Genomic DNA, 20,542 nt, shown 5'->3' on the forward strand with positions numbered 1-20,542 from the left:
ACTGAAAGAAATCAAAACTAGATTTCCACAGGTAAGGCAAGTGAATTACAAAGGGGAAGCACATAGAATCAAAAGATGAAAACTTATTTTATATTCCTAGTCCACAAATCACCAATAGCAAATATAATAGATACTTCAAAGTATAAAAGCAAATTATTGATAGTTTTCAGGCTTACAAAAACTTAAAATGAGAAAAAGTCCCTAAACCCACCCCAGGAAGTAACTAGCATGCAGTATGTGATACCATACAAAATAAATCAGTTTGTGTATTCAGTACTAAATTTTTAGAGTGGATTCTTACTATAAAAACCAAGATCTCCACCTGTATTTCAATAGGACCTCAAACTGTTTCTAGTTCTAGGTTTCTCTAGACGATTAGATTCCCAGCAATCAGCCAGAGGCACTCCCTCATATTCAACATGCTTCTGGGTCTGTAAAAAGTTCCAGAGCGAACTCTCTAGAACCAAGAGAGAATCCAGCTAAGCAGAGATTGGCAAATGACGTAAAATGTTTTTGGATCAGTAATCATTTTATATTGCTCATAAGCATGATTCTCCTCTCTTAGCATGGGTAGATGAGCACTTAACTATGCAATATCGACGTATGTGCTAATGAAAATGTTCTGTTCGACAAAATACAGATTTATTACAAAAGACTTTGAAAATACATAAAAGTATAAAGAACAAAATAAAAATATAATTTCACACTAGGAAAAACTGATAGCATTTCACTGTATTTCTTTCTAATCTTTTTTCTGTGCAAATATAGCAACATAATTAAAAGCATTTTGTATATACATTATGTTCTACTTTATTAGAAACAATATGAATATCTGTTATTAAAGATTCTTGGGAAAAAAATCGTAATCAATCTGTAATTTTCTATTGTAGAGAGAGAGCAAATTTTAACAATTTTTTTATGTTTGATATTTAGGTTTTGCCTTTTTTTCTACTGTATTAATAAATTTGCTGCAGTGAACACCTCTGAACATAAATCATGTCTAAGCTTCTTACCATTTTCTTAGGGCACATTCTCTAGAAGGGGAGAAAAAATGGGTCAAAAGTCAAAAGTCTGCTAACAAACAAAATCCTATCTAAACAATTGAAAATTGAAATTATTACCCTGCAATCAGAAAGTTGTTTTCCCATCGGAAACGCATTTCAAGAACAAATTCCTGCCAGAGGTGTGCCACTCCTTTCAACCCTCCATGGTAAAAATTGATCATACAGAGACACAAAGCCAATTTGTATGTTAAACTGTCAGATGGTGCAGACTTGAACTGATTGTAGAGATTCTAAATTTCACAAAATAGAAACAAAGCAAACTTGTTAACAAAATATTTTACACATAGAATTGAAAAGATCATAGGGAGAGATTATAATTCTAAAATTAACCTATCCCACCTAACGTAGGCATTATCAAATGTCGAATACACTACGGCATAAACTATTCTTAGGCAGTCCCATATTTTCAAGATTTCTGCTAAGATTAAAAAAATAAAGCTATAGTATAAATAAAGCTAAAGTTATAGCTTTCAATATCTTCTGTGGAATCCTTAGGAAGTATTCCAAATTTCATGTGTTGCTTTAAAAATCTTTTAGTTACAAAATGAGCATATCTAAACAAACAACAAAAATTATAACTGTATAAACTGAAAATGTAAAAAGCCTTTGCTTTTTTTCTCTCACCTCATGAAATCTACTTCTTAGCAGAACTACTGGAAAATTTGATATATATCTACACTTGTCATTTAAATTCTTCCACTTCTTAATTTTTCAAAGACTGGACAAAGAGACCATGAAAATTTTACCTAATTTTACACATTTTACTTAAAGAGGTTTTGTTGTGTTTTTTTTTGTTGTTTTTTTGTTTGTTTGTTTGTTTTTGAGATGGAGTCTTGCTCTGTCACCAGGCTGGAGTATGGTGATGCAATCTCATCTCTCTGCAACCTCTGCCTCCCGGTTTCAAGCAATTCTCCTGCCTCAGCCTCCTGAGTAGCTGGTACTACAGGGGCGCACCACCATACCCAGCTAATTTTTGTATTTTTAGTAGAGATGGGGTTTCACCATGTTGGCCAGGATAGTCTTGATCTCTTGACCTCGTGATTCACCCACCTTGGCCTCCCAAAGTGCTGGGATTACAGGTGTGAGCCACTGCACCCAACCCTTCATTAAAGAGTTTTCCACTCACTAACTAGTTTTTTCTTTAAAAAAGAAAAAAAAGAAATAAAAACAAAAAATATGTATAGAAAACAATCTGTTGAAAAACATAAATTTAATGATGTCACCACAACTCTACAATGAGGGAAATCCTACAGCTGTGCATAGTATACTCATACAATTTTTTCATTGTTTCCAGAAAAATTCTTGCTACCCAAAATATATATCTGTGCTAGTTCATTATCTAAGTGGAAACCATGATCTCCCATCCAAAATTCTCAAGGTAATTTTTAAAAGAAAAATATATTAGGCTATTAAACTAGAAATATATAGAACCTCTGGAAATTCAGTGCATTTAAAACATTTTAATATTAACTCCAAATCAACTTACATAGTCTTCACTCTCCAATGGAAGATTATTATTATCTGTTGAAGTAGTTCCATCTAATGTTTTCTCAAAAGCAGCATCAGGGAATAAGAACTTGAAGAAAAGGGAAAAAAAATCAGATTTTAGACCACATTTCCTATTTTGTTGATTTTTATAACTCATATAGACATTATTTAACTTTTACTGGTTTTGCTGCTAAAACAATGGTAATGTTCCAATTGTACTGGCCAGTTTGTTCTACATTCTCAAATTTTTTCAAATGTTCTTTGAAAATACACAAGGTTTCAGTGACTAGCCAATTTTAGAAATCAGAAGTTTTTTCTTACAAGTAATCACTTGATTCTGTAATCTGAATAGTACAAAAGCAAAATCTCTTCACTGTGACTTCATGCTCATCAAGGCCATTACATTTTTTTAGTGTTACTACCATTTAAAAAACAAAACTAAAACACAATTTAAAAACACCCACGTACTCATGAGGATCTGAAGTTATATCATCCACAGGCTTTCATACATAGACTACTAAGAGATGATATTCAAGACCCACAACTTTATTTTATGATACCCCTGGAAAGTAGGTAGCAGTCTAAACCTATAATAACCAAGGTACCTTTTCCATGTGGTTTCTGTTTATATGTATGTGTGGGAGTAGTCAAAAAAATCCAGTGTACATGACAACTGAGCTATATGATTTGAATAGCATTCTTTAAGAATACAGTCTTAAGAAGGAGGCTCTCTACAGAAATTTATTTACAGTCCTTTTATCCCTGTTCCTCTCAATTGTTTAGTGGTACTGCTGACTAGTAATCCCTCTTATAATGTATACTTTGCCACATATTATAGAGAACATGTCCAATAAAGTTTTAAAAATTAGAGGACCTACTATGTGCCAAGTGCCAGTACTAGACATAATTACCAACATTATTCTATTCTCATACAACTGTGTGAGCTAAGTATCACTGTCCATATCTTATGATCTACAAGCTGAAAAGTTGGCTATGAGTTTTGTTCAGATAAATGGCAGGGGATAAGATTAACATTAAGTTTCCAAGTCCAGTTTTCTTTTCAACATTTTTCTTGAAGGCTTTTCCCAAGACTGTCTTAATGCACAAATTTCTGAGAGTATGATTTTAACCATAATTACAGTAAGAATAGTTATCATTTATCAAAGGCCCATACATGCTAGGCAGTGTCACAGAAGATCCTTTTAATACATGCTAGGCAGTGTCATAGAAGATCCTCACAACAATCTTGCAAGATTTTGTTAACAATATTTTATAAATGAGGAAACTGAAGTGTCTTATTCAAAGTCATGCAGTAAGTCATATGACATTAAACCATGGTGTAGAAGGCCCCCAAGCTGGGGCCATCCCACCATGTTATCCCTAAAAGCCACCTTAGCCCTCTACTCTATCTCCCTCTTGTTTTCACTAAAAGCTTTCTCTCAACTGTTGTCAAAGCAACCTTTCAAAAATATAATTCTGATCATGTTGATCTTCTACTTAAACTGTAAGATAAATGCCAGTGCTTCAGAATGGCAGGTTACCTGTTACTTCTCCAGCCTTAACCCTAGTCACACTCTGGGAAGCACGTTACAAAATATCAACTGTTCAGCATGCTCTTGGACTTCTGCTCTTCCTCTGCTTCTAAAGCCTTCTCTTCATCAAGATTCAGCTCAAATGTCCCTCTTCATGAAACCTTCCCTGATCCCCACTGCACAGACAGAGACAGATGCACCTCTGCTGTGCTGTCACAGCCCCTTTGTCAGATTTCTCACATGTAACATGGTATTGTAACTACTATTTACTTTCCTTCTCACCACTACACTAGTAGGAATTTTCTAAATGTGGTAACTCTTTTACTCATTTTATATTCCAAAGTCAGTGCCTACCACATAGAAGGAACTGAATACATAATGAATATATGATTATGCATATAGACTTATAAAGACAGATCATTTATTACCAGGAGAATAGTGTTGAGGACATCATTATTCAGTGGTGACTCTTCTACACCTCTGTGTTTTCGGATTTTCTTCTTTGCAGTATGTACCATATTTGAAACTGATAATTTATGAATTGGAACTGGTGTTGGCTCTGTCAATTTTGACAAAGCATGAGATATATCAGCAATTTCTAAAAGAAGAACAGACATAAATATATCACCAACCTTAGCAGGTCAGAGTGATGAGCAAATTGATGACTGTATGAAATATTTTATTCATTCTTTTTACTGGTGTTATATGGTCTCAGAATTATAAAATATTAATATACATATTCAGCTTTATATGCAAGCATGAGTGACGACTGTATCACACAAATTATTTCTCCCCAGGAGGCTTCAAAATTTAACCTCTAAAACTCTGCTTTTCAAAATATTTTAACTGTTTTGGTGCAAAGAACTTATTAAATGCCCTTAATGTCTTCACAAGTGCTGGGTACAGCCTGGAAAGGAACTGTAGCTGTCTAGTCCATCAAAATTTGATTCTCCAACTTAATTCAAAATGAAAAAATAGATGAAAAGTTACTGAAAAGGTGTCAAGAAAAACGATAAGATATTTGAAAATAATGTTTAAAAAAAAGGTAGGTTACCTTTGCCTTCTTCCTCAAATGCTGATCGTCCAAGAATCTCATCAGTTGACTCCTTTCGACGGCAAATTTTAAAAAATTCAGTGACAAAATCACCTATGTAGAAAAAAAGTTAATTATTTTTGACACTTAATTAAAAAAAAAAATCAGTCCTATAAATTAAAGCATGTTTTTCCACAAAAGCTATTAAATAAGATATGGTCGAAAGTAAAATTATTCATTTTTCCACTAAAAAAGACAAAAATTAATCCTACATCAAAGGTAACCTTGTTCTCCTCTTTCTCTCCATGTCCCAGGACATTTAAAAAGCTTTTCCTTAGAACTCCTTCCAGGAGGAAAGAAAAAAAAGAACTCTATCTAATAGTAAGTTCTTACAATATGCCTCAATGAGACAAAGTATCCATTTGTCATTAAATTATGTAAGTAAGAAGAACTTACTCTATATTATAGTAGTGATCCTTCTCCAACTGCTACACTACTAGAATCTAAACCCATTAATAAATAAAAAGAAATGCTAAAGGTATGTTTCTAGAGGATTAGGAAATCATGTAGGATAGAGATATTTCAGTTTCTGTTACATATTAAAGGTATGCTTTCTGTCATTATTTTATTATTTTTGAGACAGGGTATTACTTTGTCGCCTAGGCTGGAGTGCAGTGGCATGATCATGGCTCACTGCAGCCCTGACCTCCCAGGCTCAGATGATCCTCCCACCTCAGCCTCCTGGGTAGGCTGGGACTACAGGTGTGCTTCACCATGACTAGCTAATTATTGTATTTTTTGTAGAGATGGGGTTTCACCATGTTGCCAAGTCTGGTCTCAAACGCCTGGGCCCAAGCAATCCGCCTGCCTCAGCCTCTCAAAGTGCTGGGATTATAGGTATGAGCCACTGCACCCAGCTGTCATTATTATAAAAAGAGGTAAAGCAAGTTGAATCTTCTAAAGAGCTACAATGTTTACACAAGTAAATGAATGCTTAACAAATACTATCAGTACTAAAATACATCAAGTACATCTAAATTTTATAATTCACCAACTAATTCTGAATTAACCCATAACTCTTTTGGGGTTTCTTCAGAAAGTTAGGAAAAGTCTATAATCTAGTCATACAAAATATTAAAAGAGGAAGGGTAAGAACATGGAACTTTAAACTAAAATGAGAATACTTTCAGTTCCAAGGTCCTCTGCAACTATCACAGAAGTCAAAAGACGAGGAATAATAATGTTATTAAGAAACAGCTTAGTACGTAAATATAATGTGTAGTAATTCAACAATTAAACAACAGAAACCATTCACTATAACTGTTCATTCACTACAACAAAGGCACTGTGTTAAATGTGATACATACACACACACAGGCACATAATCTCATTTGATTCTCCCAATAATCCTATGAAGTATGTACTAGCGTTATCTCTATTTTACTTACGAGGACTCTGGGGCTTAAAAAGATTAAGAAACTTGCCCAACCTGGTCAATCTAGAATTTGAACTAAGGTCTGTCTAACTGTAAAACTCTTGACACTGACCTTATACTGTTGCTAAAACCCGCAGACATATTTGCCAATGGTGGGACTTATACCTTATACATCTTTGTTTTTGCTATTATATAGTTAGCACAAATGGCAAGTAGTAATCAGCATTTGACAAATAGCACATGAATGCTAAAGAGCTCAAGAAAACAGTGCTTTAGAGAAATGTATCATTATTGTCATAATAATTATTTTGGTAACTCCATCAGTTAAATGGTAATATATCGAGTGATAGGGAGTTAAGGTGGCATGGATGAACATTAAAAAAAAGGAGAAAATATTTTCACGTGTACTAAATATAAGGAGGAAAAAGATGACAAGGCACATTGAGGAGATGGGTTCAAAAGATTTCATGAAAGAGATACACCTAAAAAAGGGAAGGGGATGAATCCTAGACATAAGACACAATTATATGATCTGAATAGCAATTAATATTTTTCAAAGTACTTCCATTTATGTTATTTCATTTGATCCCTCAAATAACCTTGTGAGGTGTATAAAATTATTCACACTTCTTTTCCCATATCAGAAAATAGGTTACAGATGTGACATAACTCTACAGAAAAGCTCTAATACGCACCATCAAGAACAGTGCTCTTCAGATAACACAGGTCTAGAGGGACAACAAAAGTCAAAAAGGGGTTCACTAAGAGCAATAGAGGATGCAGACTATGCCACAGGAGGAAGGAAAGCAAGTAACATAAAAGCATGAGAAGGCCGAGAGCGGTGGCTCTCACCTGTAATCCCAGCCCTTTGGGAGGCCAAGGCAGGCGGATCACAAGGTCAGGAGATCAAGACCATCCTGGCTAACATGGTGAAACACTGTCTCTACTAAATATACAAAAAATTAGCCAGGTGTGGTGGCACATGCCTATAGTCCCCGCTACTCAGGAGGCTGAGGCAGGAGGTGGAGGGTACTGTGAGTTGAGATTGTGCCACTACACTCCAGCCTGGGCGACAGAGTCAGACTCCGTCTCAAAAAAAAAACAAAGGCATCAGAAAAATAGAGCTGAGATAATGAGAAAATAATGGAGAATTCTAAGGTATAGAACTGGAAGACAAATAAAACAGGAAGACAAGGAAGAAATCCTGCTGGCTCTATTCAAAAAAGGATTCACTGTTATTAGCAATTATTTTTGTCCTACATGGTGTTAACTGAGGAGATGACGAAGTATAAAGAATGTATGCAGTGCTTCTGATTTGGAAAGTAGGCAGATCAGCGGTATTTCAGGAAAGGAGCATAATATACCTTACCTAGCAAACACTGAGGATTCTCAGCTTTTCGAACTCTAACAGACCAATGCGGAGCTTGAATAGGATCCAAATCACTAAAATGCAAACCAATAAACATAAGATCCTAATTATGACGATCTGCAAGATTCATGAACTTATCAAGATGTAGTCTAATGAAAACATATAGAAGAATAAACAATCCATTTAGCCTCCCTTAAACTTACTGTTATCCCAGATACATAGAGCTATTTGGATAAGTTTTTAAAAAGTAACATCATAAGCAATCAAACTTTTTAGACAATAAAATACAAAAGGAAACACCAAAATCAAAACAAAATAAAAAATGCATATAAAAATTACTAGCAATTTGGGAATTAATTTACTCTACTGAAGTTTTTAAATTTCAACATACTGCTCTTAACATACTTACGAATAAACATCATTATCCACAATGATCCCTTCAGTCAGATGAGGCCATGTAGTAGCTAAATGGAGTTCACTAAAATAAAACATAAAATACACCCAAAAGCTTTAATACTGACTCGGCAATTCTACTCAATACTTCTAGAAAACTATCCTAAGGAAATAAAAGTATGTTACAGTGGCATTATTTACAATACACAAACTGGAAACAACTTATTTAGCAAATGGCAGCACATCTTTAGGGAAGTTAATGTTTTACAAACATTAATCGCATTATACATAATAGCCAAAAAGCATAAATAACTCACCAACTAATGAATGAATGGATAAACAAAACGTGGCATATCTATACAACGGTATGTCCAGCCATAAAAAGCACAGAAGTACATTAGTTCCCCCTTATCCACAGCTTCACTTTCTGCACATTCAGTTACCCCAAATTAACTGCAGTCTGAAAATATTAAGTGAAAAATTCCAGAAAAAAACAATCCACAAATTTAATATTGCATGTTGTTCTAAGTAGCATGAGGAAATCTTGTGCCATCCTGCCCCAGGAGGTAAACCATCCCTCTGTTCAGTGCATCTACACTGTCTATGCTACCTGCCCTGTTAGTTACTTAGTAACTGTCTTGGTGACCAAAGCAATTACAAGAAGAGTGCACATAGTACAATGAGATACAGTGAGAGAGACAGAGAGATCACATTCACGTAACTTTTACTAAGGCATATTGTTATAGCTACTCTCTGTTATTAGTGTTGTCTGTCTCTTACTGTGCCTAATTTATATTATTTATTTATTTATTTTTATTACTACATCTGGAAATCTTACTGTGTCAAATTTATAAATTAAACTTTATTACTGATATGTATGCATAGATAAAAACAGTATATTTGGCCATGTGCAGTGGCTCATGCCTGTAACTCCAGCACTTTGGGAGGCTGAGGCCCGCAGATCACAAGGTCAGGAGATCAACACCATCCTAGCTAAGATGGTGAAACCTGTCTCTACTAAAAACACAAAAAATTTGCTGGGTATGGTGGCACACGCCTGTAGTCCCAGCTACTCGGGAGGCTGAGGCAAGAGAACTGCTTGAACCTGGGAGACAGAGGTTGCAGTGAGCCAAGATCATGCCATTGCACTCCAGCCTGGGAAACAATATCGAAACTCTGTCTCAGAAAACAACAACAACAACAAAAAACAAAACAGTATATTTAGTATTTGGTATTATCCACGGCTTCATTCATCCACTGGGGGCTTGCAACATACCCGCTGTGGATAAAGTGGGACTGATTCATGCTACAACAGGGACAAATCTTGAAAACATGCTAATTAAAAGAAGTCTGACACAAAGAAAGCCACATGTTATATGAGTTCATTTATATGAAATGTCCAGAATGGGTAAATCCAAAGAGACAGAAAGCTGGAGGGGCTGGAAATATTGGGGGGAAATGATGGCTAAGAGGTGAAGAATTTCTTTTTTTTTTTTTTTTTGAGATGGAGTTTCGCTCCTGTTACCCAGGCTGGAGTGCAATGACGTGATCTCGGCTCACCGCAACCTCTGCCTCCTGAGTTCAAGCAATTCTCCTGCCTCACCCTCCCAAGTAGCTGAGACTACAGGCACGCGCCACCATGCCCAGCTAATTTTTTGTATTTTTAGTAGAGACTGGGTTTCACCATGTTGACTAGGATGGTCTTGATCTCTTGACCTCGTGATCCACCCGCCTCGGCCTCCCAAAGTGCCGGGATTACAGGCATGAGCCACCGCGCCCGGCCGCAGAATTTCTTTTTGAGGTTATGAAAATGTTATGGTATTTAATGGTTATAATGGTTGCACAGCTCTGTAAATATTAAAAACCTTGAATTGTACACTTTTAAGTAGTGAATTTTATGGTAGGTAAATTATATCTCAAGTCTGAAAAATGTTAGAGATCAGAAGTTGGCAAATATTTTCTATAAAGAGCCAGAGAGTAAATATTTTAGGCTTTGTGAGCCATATACATTCTCTATTTTATTTTTTATAACCTTTAAAAATACAAATACCATCCTGATTTCACTGGCCATGTAAAAATAGGCTAATGGCCAGATTTGGCTCAAAGCACACAATTTGCTGAACTCTTATTATAGATGAATATTAAATCTCAACAAGTGTTCATGTAAAATTACAAAATAAAGCAAGCAAGTGTAGGTCTCTCTTTCTCTCTCTCTTTTGAGATGGAGTCTCGCTCTGTTGCCTAGGTTAGAGTACAGTGTTGTGATCTCAGCTCACCGCAACCTCTGCCTGCTGGGTTTAAGTGATTCTTGTGCCTTAGCCTCTTAAGCAGCTGTGATTACAGGCATGCACAACCACACCCAGCTAATTATTTTTCAGTAGAGATAGGGTTTCATCACATTGGTCAGGCTGGCTTTGAACTCCTGATCTCACAAGCCACCCGCTGCAGCCTCCCAAATTGCTAGAATTACAGGCTTGAGCCTGTGCCTGGCCCAGATGTAGGTCTTTATTTCCAGTACTACATTCATCCCAGCAACCTACAGCATCATAAAGCACAGTAAAATCACTATCAATATAAATTCAAAGTAAAATAATCCCACAATTCAAATGACAGGTTAAAATTCTCACCTAATGGGATCTTCGCAGGCACCAAATGGTAACTTGCCAAACTCCAAGCCTCCAACTTCTCCTCCTACAAGGGCATCTATGTCTAAACAAAAGAAATATTTTTCCATTATTTGGCAAAAAGCATAGAAGAGTCTAATCTAGTTAGGTTAAGCCCTTTAGAATATTGTATCTTTAAAAATGTCTATAAGAGAACACGTATAGCAAGACACAGCAAGTTACAACACAAGTAGTCTAATATTTGACTTCCCCAGAAGACAAATATAGTAAAAAAAGCATAAACTTATTTCCTATTTATCCAGTATTTCATTCAAGCCATGTATTCTAAATTTTGCCCTTCTGAAATATTCCTTAAATATTACTCAAGAGAATATTTCTGTAAATTTTTTTTGCATTTTAAAAGAATGTAATTAATATAAGCCAAAAAGAGTATCCAAATATTTAAAGATCTAATCACCAACTACATTAATCAGTTTTGCTATCAGTAATTTCTGTATAGCAAATTAGTATATTTGTCATCATTAATAATATTATATTTCGGTTGATAGTAAATGGAAATATATAAAGATCAGAAAAGAACCTCCTTGCCATTATGAATGGTAAATTACACTGGAAGAGAACTTAGAAGGTAAATCATTCCTCTTAGTTCTCTCTCCTGAGGAAGTAACAGACATTTCTAAAAGGCATCAAAAGGATTTTTTGCTCTTTGAAAGAATACAAATTGTGCTCAATTATTCACACCTACACTAGGATTTCCTAAAATTAAAGCCTGTTAAGAAAACTTCCCATATTTGCCAAAACCACATCTGACATCTACATCCTAAGTAAATGATTAAGATTAGTCATCAAATATTAATCAAGTACTTGATTCAGTAAATTTTCTCAAGTTAATTCCATTTTACCAAGTAAAGAATGCTTATAATAAGAAAGATCACAATGACTAGCAGTTACAAGTGAGTTTGTAAAAGCTTCAAAATTATAAGCAAATTTTATAAATTAGTAAACTAAAAATTATTACAAAATATAACTGTACAAAAATGTTTTAGCTGAATTGAAAAGGGAGAAGCAACTCGTGGAATAAAAAGCACATCAGGCTTGGAGTGTGACTAGCGTTTGTATGCAACCTTTATCATTTGATTATATGACTTTAAGCCAGTTACATGGGTTCTATAAGAAACTTACAATCTAAGAAACTTACATCTCTAAGAAAGATAATAATACTTGTCTTGGGCTGGGCACAGTGGCTCATGCATATAATTCTAGCACTTCGGGAGGCCTAGGCGGGTGGATCACCTGAGGTCATGAGTTCAAGACCAGCCTGGCCAACATGGTGAAACCCCATCTCTACTAAAAAATAAAAAAAATTAGCCAGGGTGGCGATGTATGCCTGCAGTCCCAGCAACTCAGGAGGTTGAAGCAGGAGAAAGGCTGGAACTCAGGAGGCAGAAGTTGCAGTGAGCCAAGATCATGCCACTGCACTCCAGCCTGGGTGACAGAGTGAGAGTCTGTCTCGAAAAACAAAACAAAAGATAATAATACTTGCCTCAAAAGAAAATGAAAATTATACAAAATAAGATATAAAATATGAAAAACACAGTGTCTCGTCCATATTATATAACATGTTCACTCCCTCCCTCCTTAGAAGGGAAAATGTTAAGAATTTATATGGCTTTCAATCTACTGAGGAAGAAGGTTAATATTTTTATCCCCATTTAAAAAACCTGATAATAGAAGATTAACAAAGAACTTATTGGCAATCTTATAATGCTAAGGTTCTGCTCTTGGGCTTCTTCACAGATCATGAGCAGACCACAATATCTTAGGAAATCTTTAAAACTGTTTTGTTGCTTTTTGGAAGAAACAAAAAGGAGGATAAGAATGGAAACTTCTAACTAGAAGTAGACTATAAATTGTCCAGTGGGTATTGTTACCTGGGAACTAAAATTACCAACACCAACATTTGAGTATTTCTTCTGATATAAACCTAAAGCTTAGCATTTATTTCTCTGTTGTAGCTGAGATACAATCTTTTTAATGTACATTAAAGTTGCAGATTATTTTGTGGTATATAAAATAAGACAGTAGTAGTATATAACTTCCAAAAGCTAAGGATGTATTACATTAATTTTTTTTTTTTTTTTTTTTGAAACAGGGTCTCACTCTGTCGCCCAGGCTGGATGGAGTGCCATGGTGCAATCTCGGCTCACAGGCAACTCATTTGCCTCCCAGGTTCAAGCGATTCTCCTTCCTTAGCCTCCTCAGTAACTGGGATTACAGGTGCCTGCCACCATACCTGGCTAATTTTTCTATTTTTAGTAGAGACAAGGTTTCACCATGTTGGCCAGGCTGTTCTCAAACTCCTGACCTCAGGTGATCCGCTGGCCTCAGCCTCTCAAAGTGCTGGGATTACAGGCATGAGCTACCGTGCCCAGTCTGTATTACATTAATTTTTATATCACCTCATGCCTACCAATTATTTTCAATCCTATAAATAGCCAACTACTTAGAACAAAAATAAACAGTAAAGAATATTAGTTTATTTTATTTCTCTCTGGGGGAGGTAGGTAAAAAACTTTTCAGCCTAGTATAATTCTTGTACTTTATAAGTTTGTATTATATTTCTTATTAGATGTGCTTCAATATAATCAAATGTGAAAGAAACACCCAGGAATCAAAATATTAATTAGAATATATGTCCATGAAACAGCATTTCTAGACTTAGGTAATATGTTGTTCATATTGCTGTCCTTCTCACAGCCTAGTCTATTACAGGTTAGTAATTCATGGTTGTTGAATGAATCCGTTTGTCAAGGGTAAGCAGGCAAACTGATTTTGATTATATTTTTATAAAATACAAGTTAATTATTATTTTTCCCCTACACATATTTTTCTTCTCTGCTTTCCTTGTTTTAGCCCCCTTCTTGAACCACTACTCTCTTTAAAGCTTTTTTGCATGTCTGTTCTCTGCTTATGAGGGTAAGCTGAGAATAGCTCTTCTCTTATAATAGTCTAAAAACAGACATGTTAATTGTTCGCTACATAGTAATTTATGGTATATGATGGCCACATCAAGGGATGCCTTATAAAAAGGCTTTCAAAGACAGATTACCAAATATAGAGTAACACTATCTCTAGAAAACCTACAGATTTTCTTTAAGAGAAAAAAAAACATAAGGGCAATGAAAGTAGCAATATTATATTTAAAATGAATCACAAGTATTTCTAATGTAAAACACTTGTCACTCCGTTAATTTTAATTTCTGCCTGTATCTTCTTTTCCATTTATATTTAGTAAGTTAAATATAGTTCTAAATGATCTCACCTGGAGGTTGCTGAGGCCAAAAATACTGCTGCCAATCTTGAAGCACGTAGGTAAATCGAATAGCAATACTAACTGGAGGCAATGGAGTTAAAGGACATCCCTAGGAAATACATACAAAGACAAGACCATGTAAATGTTGGTACCCTTTTCCTATTAATTCAACATCAAAATTTCAAATCTATGGAATGGATTAACACTACCTTTATGAAACCTGGATTTTCAGATTCTAATGTTAAATAATAGTGTGCATATTCCAGTTATTAAAAACATGATATTCTAGCCTTTCCAAAGGAAAAATAAGTCACCAAAGTCATTACAGCCAAAGATGTAAAATTTAGAAAATCCTTTTCACCAAAGAAATTCTCAAAGTCCAAAAGCTCAAGGGGTGGATCAGGGATGAACAAGAGGAAAGATCCTACAGTAAGGAACAGTACTGCAATTGGGAGAATGGGTTTTAAAAAATAAAAAAGTAAACTTTCCAAAGAATCGCTGTATTTTTGTCCACATATTTGTGTGTAGAGAAGGATTTCCATAATTTCTGCATACTGCTTCCACACGTTTTCATTTGATGTAGCTAAAAAAAGTTTCAAAACAATGCCATAGAACAAATTACTTTAAAATAAAGCTGTTTAAACTGCGATTAGAAAAAGAGATATTAAATTATATTAAGCAAAATGCTCTTTAAAATATCTTTTACAATTTTAATTATAAAATATAATTTCTTACTATTTACTTCAGATATACTAAATGTGAAAGGTGACTCATTTTTCAAATAAGTAAAACTATTATAAAGCATAAGACTTGGTTTGGAGAGATTATGTCTTTTCTTTCTTTTAAATGAAAATAAACTCAAATTAAAGCCAGCCTTGAATATTTAACCAGAATTTCACACTGAGAGAAATGAACAATCACTCACACAAAATAGATTAACAAATCAGTTAACAAAAGAAAACTTAACAAATTGGTTAACAAAAGAAAACTCTGGGCGACAGAGTGAGACCCTGTCTCAAAAAAAGAAAGAAAAAAGAAAAGACAGACCAAGATGGAAGGAGGCGGGGAAAGGGGAGGGGAGGGGAGGGGAGGGGAGGGGAGGGGAGGGGAGGGGAGGGGAGGGGAGGGGAAGGGACGGAAGGGAAGACAGAAGGAATTAGGATGAAAAATGATGGAAATATCTTTGTAGACCCTGCAGGATAAGTGGGGTTCAAGGCACATGCCTCAAGGTGTGGAAGGCAGCACTGACAACCTAGGATGAAACCAAAAGGGCTCTGTCCAGAGTGAGGGCATTGCAAGACTCTCTGCTTAAGCCAGACACTGGGACAGGTCACTCCTGCTTGGCACAATGGCTTTAATGGAAGGTACGGGGCTGAGGGTTGTGTGAGGGGAAAAAACCCTTACCCACATGTGGTGAGCAAGCAACCTAAATTCTAAGACCAGTTATCAAAATCCCCAACATTACCACAGAGCAACAGACTCCAAACACAACTTTAAGACCTAGTTCTGAAATATTCTGCAGGTAAGGAGTAACCATAAAACTACGAAACTATTAGACGGGATGAATGGGAGTGAACATTCAAAATTTAAAATAAAATTCATTCAAAATAAGTCTGCAAGCTAAATTTCTCAAAACATAAAAAAGTAGTTCTAAAAGAGACAAATATCTAAATCAACAGTCATAATATAATACCATAAAATGTAAAGAACATCTCAAGAACTAAGAATGTCTGAACTGAAAAAGAAAAGATGAAGTTGAGAGTTTTCAAATATTTAGAGGATTATAGCAGAAGAGGATTAAACTTAAGAACCTAAACCAGCTCTCACTTAAGTTCAATTCTTCTCAAATCAATTCTGAGAGATGTTTCATATCAGAAAAGTAAGTTTTAGGTTTGTCAGATGATATGATAAACTGACTAAAAACTCTGTTTTTTCCTTAAAGTACTAGTAAATAGCCAAGATCTAAGTTGGGTTCAACAGATCAATGTAGTCCCTAGCTTCAAAAAAGAGATGTGACATAAAAGAACTGAAGATAATATTCATTAATGGTTTCTTAAGAAGAAGGAATAAGGCCCAAAGTTGTAACTCATGCCTATTAACTTGGCACTTTGGGAGGCTGAGCAGGTGGACCGCTTGAGCCTAGGAGTTTAAGACCAGCCTGATCAATATGGTGAAACCCTGTCTCTACAAAAATTACAAAAATTAGCTGTGTGTGATGGTGCATGCCTGCAGTCCCAACTTCTTGGGAGGCTGAGGTGGGAGGATTCTGTGTGCCCAGGAGGTCAAGGCTGCAGTGAGCCATAATCACACCCTAAACTGCAGCCTGAGTGATAGGGTAATAAGAGTGAGACCCTATCTCAAAAAAAAAAAAGAAGGAATAAAGTATTATTTCCATGTGACTAGAAATTTATCTAAAAGATTTAAATATATACCTTAATTGAACCTTAGAAAGACTGAAAAATAAATAAATAAATAAATAAAAAATTGGCCGAGCGCGGTGGCTCATGCCTGTAATCCCAGTACTTTGGGAGGCCGAGGCGGGTGGATCATGAGGTCAACAGATCGAGACCATCCTGGTCAACATGGTGAAACCCCGTCTCTACTAAAAAAAAAAATAATAAATACAAAAAATTAGCTGGGCATGGTGGTGCGTGCCTGTAATCCCAGCTCCTCGGGAGGCTGAGGCAGGAGAATTGCCTGAACCCAGGAGGCGGAGGTTGCGGTGAGCCGAGATCGCGCCATTGCACTCTAGCCTGGGTAACAAGAGCGAAACTCCGTCTCAAAAAAATAAATAAAATAAACAAATAAAATAAAAAATTTAAATATAATTGAAGGCTTCTGATGAGAGCAAAGGAAAACTAATGGAGAACGTACTAATACATACTTGCCTTTTTCAAAAAATTTCCAAACTATATGTGGAATTAGCAGTACTTACAGCACTTCAGAACCCAGAAGGTTTTTGAAAAGAAAATTACATATATACATGGAATTCTCTAAAATCATCTGTAATTTTTCTAATGGAGATAATCACAAGCCACTGCTAACAGTTGTTATTTTGAGGAGAGAATTGGGAGAGGGGTGGAGAGGTAAAAGGAAGCTTTTAATCTAATTTGCTATCCTGGTAAATGAATTATGTTTTTTTAATATCAGAGGGATTTATCTGGTTGGCGATAATCCTACCACTACACTATTTAGGTCCTCAACACTAAAAACATGTTTTTATGATTAAATTCTAATCATAAGTATCTTTTTAACAAATGTTATCTACTAAAAAACAAATTTCAGCAATTATTTTCTTATAATTCTTTTTCTTTTGAAAATTCTCAAACCTTCAGAAAGGTTGGAAAACTAGCACAATGAACACCCATATGACTTTCACAGAGTTCGTAATTATTAACATTTTGCCGGCAGGCATAGTGGCTCACGCCTGTAATCCAAGCACTTTGGAGGCGAAGGCGGGCGGATCACCTGAGGTCGGGAGTTCAAAACCAGCCTGACCAACATGGTGAAACCCCGTCTTTAAAAAAATAAACAAACAAACAAATAAATAAATAAAACATTTTGCCACACATTCCCATATATATGTATTATGCATATGACTTTTTTTTGGCTGAACCTTCTAAAAGTAAATTATAGGCATCGGGGCAATTCATCCTTAAATACTTTAGCATGTCTTGAGTTAATTTTTTTATAAGGTGTAAGAAAAAAAAAAAGAAAAAGAAAAAAATACTGTAGCATGTAATTCCTAAGAACAAGGGCATTATCCTATACAACCATAATACAATTATGACACTCAATAACTTTAACATTGATACTATTTTCTAATATACAGTCCATATTAAAGTCATCCCAACTGTCCCAATAATGTCCTTACTGGCTATTTTGTTTTGATAAAGGATCCAATCAAGAATCATGCATTGCATTTAGCTGTCAGGTCCCATTATCTCCTTAAATCTAAATAGCTTCCAGCCTTTATTTTGCCTATCATGATACTGACCAGTTACTGTTGCAATATACAGCTCACTTTGGAAATGTGTGATTGTTTCCTCATGTTTTGATTTATAGTGTGTTAAACATTCTGGCAGGAATGCCACATATGTAATTATATATCCTAATTAATATATTTATTTATAATCAATACACTTCATTATACTTATATACTTATATATTTAAGTGCTAAAACTTAATGTAAGTATATAATCAATATACTTATATATTTAAGTGCTAAAACTGCTACTATCTCACTTAAGTGACCAAATGTAATTACTAGCCATCATGCAACACATGATGTCAGTTTATTAATCAAATCTGGTCACTTAAGTGAGATAGTGTCACGTTTAGCACTTAACATAGTCCAAATTTAAATCAGCATCCTATTAACCTAAGAGTAATATTTCTCTAAGCAGAGGATCCCCTCCACTACTTGGTTTTCTAGCTTTCTCTCTTTTCTGGTGGTATTCACAAACAGCTCCTCAACTTAAACCCTAATCAGTCCCCATTCTCCCACTCCCCACAGAGCAGCACAGGCAAGTCCTCCATAGCTAGAGACTGTTGCTATAGAATATAAGAACGAATTTAGCATATTCCATTTAGCTCTGCTGCTCTCAGGCCTAGAATATAAGCCAGATTAACCTTGAAAATTAAATCAAAGATTTAGGGGGGGAAATGCAATTCAAAATCCTAAGGGTTTAGACCTTAAGAAGCTCATAGTCGAATGCTAAAACAAGCAGCTACCTGAACCCCATTAAGCTTGGGAGACTGGCAATATTACCATGAGAGGACAAGGAGTAAAAGATATAACACAGTCAATAAATACTAACAGACTAAACAAACAAAACAAATCAGTTGTTGCTTTGACATTAGTACACTAAAAATATAATTAGGTATGTTGTTTCTTTGAAATTACAAAGTAATTTATGTATTCACAGCTTTCTTCCAAGCAATTACAGCATCAATATTATAGAGAAATGTTTCTATATACTGAATAAAACAATCAAATCTCTACTTTTATCTGGATCTCAGATAAGACTGACAATATCAATGCCAACTCACAATCTTTGATTTGAAGATATCCAGCAGACCTGATAAGTGAGTGTACTGATTTGGCACTTTTCTAAGATGAACCATTTCAAAATCAGTTCGTACACCAGGACCTTGACATTCTCCTACATACATTCTTCGCCATTTCTGGTGAATTTGCACGAACAGTGGCACCTGACTGCAAGATATGATTAAATGGGAATAGAATAGAAGCTCATTAAACATTAAACCTGAACTCCTGAACCTCACATTTTTCCCAAATTATTTTAATCTCAAGACTATAAAAGCACTAAACTGGAAACAACAAAAACACAGGTTTATAACAAAGACATTCTTAATTCCTTTTTCTCCTTATACTACTAAACTGAAGAAACTACCATCTAGAGGTATTTTGATTAGTCTGAAAATTGTTTTAGAACAGCTAACTAAAAGTCAGAAAAAATGAGAATGAAAACTGTCTTGAATAAAAGTGGTTAATATTAGTCTTTCCAAATTAATAATAAAACCTAACTCACAGGTATTAAACAATGTAAATTAAGCCAATATTGTAGTGAAAGATTTTTCATTTCATCTAAAGATAAAGGAGGGCTCCTAAGCACAAGAAGGTTGTGATGTGCCTTACAGAGAAAATATGTGTGTTAAGCTTCGTGCATGCACAAGTTACACTGCTTTTGGCTACAAGTTCGATGTTAATGACTCAACAATGTATATTAAATAAGCTACCTTTAAACAGAAACACACATAAAAGAAGGTTATGTATCAATTGGTTGACAAAAATGTGACCAGAGGCTCACAGGAACCTAAGTCTGTATCTCACCTAGGAGAAATAGGTCAGGAATTGATAACAGTGTTTGTGGCAACTTTGTAACACATAAATACCTTAAATAACAAGAAAGGATTGTACAAATACATCCCCAAGTTAATAATGCTACATTAGTAAATATTCTAGCCATTCCTTTTTTTAAAAGGCAAAATTACTCACTTAGGATATACCACGGAGTACATCCACTATTATAAATTAATTATTTCCCAGTAGATTTAGAGTTAGCGTATCATAGTCTATTCACTACGCAAATGAAACACAACTCAAAATAACAGTAGTGATTGAACAAATTTCACTTTCTTAAATACTTTCATTTAAGAATAGAGCCTAAAAATACTGAAAATTAACTTTTAAAGAAGTTATTCCAAATACACATTGAATTATTTCAGTAAGATTATCTTTAGAAATGGCCTTCATTGGCTGGGCGT

At 35.1% G+C, this 20,542-nt stretch overlaps 1 protein-coding gene across 14 annotated transcripts in view; it reads right to left on the reverse strand.

Moving 5' to 3' along the window:
* The window catches only part of RAB3GAP1 (RAB3 GTPase activating protein catalytic subunit 1), a 100,601-nt gene that overhangs the window by 27,812 nt on the left and 52,247 nt on the right, over nt 1–20,542 (reverse strand). For all 14 annotated transcript variants that reach the window (XM_078327932.1, XM_035305054.3, XM_078327927.1 and 11 more), the window contains 9 exons: nt 19,304–19,469; nt 14,261–14,360; nt 10,942–11,023; nt 8,331–8,399; nt 7,922–7,995; nt 5,139–5,231; nt 4,513–4,682; nt 2,551–2,640; nt 1,122–1,294 (listed from right to left, as the gene is read on the reverse strand). In XM_078327932.1, the coding sequence (XP_078184058.1) occupies nt 1,122–1,294; nt 2,551–2,640; nt 4,513–4,682; nt 5,139–5,231; nt 7,922–7,995; nt 8,331–8,399; nt 10,942–11,023; nt 14,261–14,360; nt 19,304–19,469 (1,017 nt within the window). The remainder of the gene's footprint in view (nt 1–1,121; nt 1,295–2,550; nt 2,641–4,512; nt 4,683–5,138; nt 5,232–7,921; nt 7,996–8,330; nt 8,400–10,941; nt 11,024–14,260; nt 14,361–19,303; nt 19,470–20,542) is intronic.

This window comes from Callithrix jacchus, chromosome 6 (genome assembly GCF_049354715.1).
Source record: "Callithrix jacchus isolate 240 chromosome 6, calJac240_pri, whole genome shotgun sequence".
Classification (NCBI taxonomy): Eukaryota; Metazoa; Chordata; class Mammalia; order Primates; family Cebidae; genus Callithrix; species Callithrix jacchus.